The 4,135-nt window shown below is 55.4% G+C and overlaps 1 protein-coding gene across 1 annotated transcript in view; it reads right to left on the reverse strand.

Annotated features, from left to right (window-relative positions):
* Positions 1 to 4,135, reverse strand: part of LOC127749093 (cell adhesion molecule Dscam2-like) — an 11,415-nt gene that overhangs the window by 4,649 nt on the left and 2,631 nt on the right. Inside the window, exons 3-6 of the mRNA XM_052265815.1 lie at positions 1,374 to 1,445; positions 1,237 to 1,253; positions 793 to 1,115; positions 207 to 468 (exon numbers count right to left, since the gene is read on the reverse strand). Of these exons, the coding sequence (XP_052121775.1) occupies positions 207 to 468; positions 793 to 1,115; positions 1,237 to 1,253; positions 1,374 to 1,445 (674 nt within the window). The remainder of the gene's footprint in view (positions 1 to 206; positions 469 to 792; positions 1,116 to 1,236; positions 1,254 to 1,373; positions 1,446 to 4,135) is intronic.

The following is a 4,135-nucleotide window of genomic DNA, read 5'->3' on the forward strand; positions in this document are numbered from 1 at the left end:
TGTATCGGGTGTTTCATAAAAGACACAGGTGCGGGCGGGTTTGCCTACCCAAGGGGCCTTACGGGCAGAGCTGTTAGCCCCGCCCCCTCCCCCGCACCTGTGTGTTTTATGAAACAACCGGTACTCTAGGTACTCCGGAATCCGGGTCGGGTGTAACGTCCTCCTGTGTCCCCCGCCAAATTCGAGCGGTCACCCTGTACCCGTACCTCCGAGGCGCAGCTCCGCGGCGGCCTGCGCCGTGTCGCCCTCCGCCCGCCGCACCACGCACTGGTACATGCCGCGGTCCTCCCTGGACACGGCCCCCAGGGAGAGCAGCCCCGCGCTGCCGCCGCCGGGGCCGCCGGGCCCGCCCAGCACGGGCGTGCCGTCCTTGTACCAGGTGACGAGGCCGCCGGGGGAGGACACCTGGCAGCGGAACTCGGCGGAGCCGCCCACCTGCACCACCAGCAGCTTGGGCTCCACCTCCACCTGGAACAGCAGCGTCATTTTTAGCGGTCAGGTTGGCCCACAGTGATTTTCTTCCTCGTCATTATTCTTGTCGTCCTCGTCGCCCCCATCGTTCACGTCCTCGTGGTCCTCGTGGTCCTCGTGGTCCTCGTGGTCCTCGTGGTCCTCGTGGTTCTCGTGGTTCTCGTGGTTCTCGTGGTCCTCGTCCTTGTCGTCCTAGTCCTCGCCATCGTCGTCCTTGTCATCCTCCTCATCCTCGTCGTGCTCGTCTTCGTCCTCGTCGTCCCCGTCCCCGTCCCCATCCTCGTCCCTGTCACCGTCCTCCTCGTCCTCCTCCTCACGCACCTCAAGCGGCGTGTACACGGAGAGCCTCATCTCGGCGCTGGCCTCGCCCGCCGCGTTCCTGGCCGTGCAGCGGTACGTGCCGGCGTCCTCGGGCGAGGCCGACTCGACTTCGAGCAGCGGGCCGAGCACCTTGACACGCGGGCCGAGACCGCCGCCGCCGAGGCCACCGCCGTGGATGCCACCGCCCAGTGCCAGCAGCTGCCAGCTGTAGGCCGGCTCCGGGCAGCCCAGCGCCAGGCACAGCAGCCGCGCAGACTCCTCCTGGGCCGCGTGCACGCTGCTCGTCTGCTGCAGGATGATGGGCGCCACGGCCCCGGTCTGCTCTGCAAGGACAGGGAGACAAACAACGGAAAATCAAACAGGTGAGCACTGCAAAACAGCAACAAAAAATGAAAACAAAAAACGTCGTTGTAGTACGTTTCTAGTCCTCCATCTCTCGATTACCAAACTTCTGTCGTAAACTATTAGGGCGAGTTTGGAAATTGGTGAATGGTATCAATATGATGCCACGGAATTGGTTAAATGTATACTGATTACCTTAGTAACACCTTGTCAGTAAAGCTCAAACGAACGTTAAATACTGGCAAAGAATGTTCAACTGAAAGTTGAATACTTGCAAGCAATGTTCAACAGTTAGTTGAATACTTGCAGGACTGTTCAATAGAAAGTTGAATACTTATGAGCAGTGTCCAACTGAAAGATAAATTCCTACAAGTAAAGTTAAACACAGTAGTTGCGCACTTATAAGAGTTCAACTCTCCTGTTTGACACTTCCACACCCAGAGTACGTCCAACACACGGAATTGCTTCCCAGTCCCAGCAGGACATTTTCCTGTTCTAGTGAAAGTGAGATATTGTTGTACTGCAGTGTTTCCATCAGAGTGGGCTCCACGTCGGGGTCGTCCCCCTGAAGCCACCCGAGCGCAAGGCGGCGAGGTGGTCGTGGTAGGTGGGGAGGGGCTAAACTCGACTTGTTCAAAGTGTCTCTCCCCAACTTTCCGCCACGTACCGCAACCAAACCTATCGCTCGCCAACTACAGAAGGAAGAGGGGAAGAAGGTGGGGGGAGAGAGGTGGAGAGGGGGGGGAGAAAAATTCTGAAAGAGAAAGAAGTAGAATCGAAGTAGAATGAAGAGGAAAGGGAAAAGTACCAGATAAAGGAGAGAGATGTAACGGCACCGGCACGTACATGAGTACAGCACTATAATTGAACAACGAAATGTAGGTCAATCTACCACCCGCGATGATAGAAGGGCAGAAATCACATGAAATAAACGACGAGAACAAAAGTTGTCTCACACAGGCCTGGCGAGAGGCTTAGAGTATCTGAGTTGTTTGCTACATTTTCTTCCCGCTTCGTACAGTTTCGGTCGCAGTCAATTCGAAATGAGGCGTGGAGTGCGACAGGGGCGATATATTTGATATCACATTGCCGGGGTATGCCCCGTGTCGCTGCGAACTCCATTAGATAACCCCCCCCCCCCCCACCCTCTCTCTCTCCTCCTTTCCGAGCATTCCCAACTTAGTTGTACGCTGCTGCCCGTTGCGCTCCCAGGTACGACTGGGAGCTGTCCTCTGCCCGCCCGCCTGCCGCACGGAGCGGAAATGAGGTTCCGGGGTTAAATATGATGCCCACCCCGAAAAACGGAACGCAATACACTCGCAAAGCGAATAAGAAGTGAGTATACACCAGGTGGGTGCTTAACCCTGCTCACTCCTGCAGTTATGCTGTATCGTACGCACGAGTGCGGGAGGGTCGCCTACTCGCTCGGCCCGTATGGCGCCGTGGACATGGGCGATAGGCATTAGGCAAGCCCGACCGCACTCGTGCGTGCGGTACAGCACAACTGCAGGAGTGAGCGGGGTTTATCACCCACCTGGTATATGTTCGCCTTTCGTTGAGGAGTGCAACCTCATGTGGCAAAATCTTTGTTCAGTTAGGGGATCAATTCTCTCATTGTAAGCGTACTAGGATTTTTTAAAAATAGAATAATACATGTAATATTTTTTGTCTTTACTTTTGACTGACACTCAATGTTATACGTGTGTAACAGGCGCGATGGAGCGTCTAACAGTTTTCCGACAACTCGTGATGAAAGAATATGTTATGCGATTTGATTTCGAATATAGTCCTCTTTCAAGCGGTGAGCGGCGGACACGTGTGAATTTGAACGCTGCACACTACTTGTCGCTGCCCTGCGCAGCACGTCACGGGACGCGATAGGATAGGCGCGCTCGTACTGCCCCTTCCTCCGGACGTGATCGAAATGTTGTTGGGGTCGGCTGGCACGGGGCCTTCTCCTTGCCTTGGGGGGCTGTGAGGAGGAGGGACCCTTCTCCTGGGGGTGAAGTGGGCCGAAGGGGGCGGGGGGCAGGATGTAGTGGCTGTGAAATAACAAGAACTGCCTTCCGCCGAAAGTTCGACCGACGGACTGATAGCGATCGACAACTCATGACGGACTGAAGAGGAGGAAGGAGGAGGAGGAGAAGAGGAAGGGAGGGAGGCAGCATACGACGTAAAGCAAAGCGAGCACATGGGACGGACAAACACGCGTATTTGTTCCTGTGCGAGGGAGGCTCCGGTACAGTCACAGCAATCATTTCCCCTCCCACCACTGCAAAATACATGCTTGTACGTGCACGGTACATTTTGTAATTTGCAACTTGTACAAAACGAGTCGTACTTATACAACCCGGTACAACCTCCCACCCCTGCTCGTTAGTCGATTCCAAGTCGATATGCAGGGCTTGTAAAATTTCACATTTTTAAATTGTTATTGTACGACATCTTCCATGGAAAATTTACCTGTATCCGGTACGAAAATTTTTCACAGTGCCAAAGAAAGTTGTTTTTTCCTTTTTTGTTACTCGGTAAGCCCCGGTCCTTGGTTTTCAAGGACATTTTTGCATTTTCAAGGACCAAAACTCCGTTTCAAGCACGGGTCCTTGAAAACGGACAGAAAATGGCTGTTTTCAAGGGCCGTCCTTGAAAACCGACGACCAGTATTCAAGGACGGCGTCAAATCGAGTCAAGGACGGCGTCACGTCCAATCAAGGACGACTCAGGCTGGCCCAGGATGTCGCCACCGGCTCCCCGACGATGGGTTCGAGACCAGGACGTACCAGATAGAGTCCCCGAGGCCACCGGCGGGTCCCTCAGGTCCCTGAGGGCCTAAGCTGGGACCTCAGGTCCCAGAGGTGGACCTGAGGTCCGAGACGGCTACCTCAGGTCCCCGGAGGTTGGGGCGGCACAGTAAGGTCCCAGACGGTCCCCTGAGGTCCCAGGCGAGTACCTCAGGTCCCTGAGGGCCTAGGCTGGGACCTCAGGTCCCAGAGGCGGACCT

Source organism: Frankliniella occidentalis, unplaced genomic scaffold (genome assembly GCF_000697945.3).
Source record: "Frankliniella occidentalis isolate FOCC.00 unplaced genomic scaffold, Focc_3.1 Scaffold31, whole genome shotgun sequence".
NCBI lineage: Eukaryota > Metazoa > Arthropoda > Insecta > Thysanoptera > Thripidae > Frankliniella > Frankliniella occidentalis.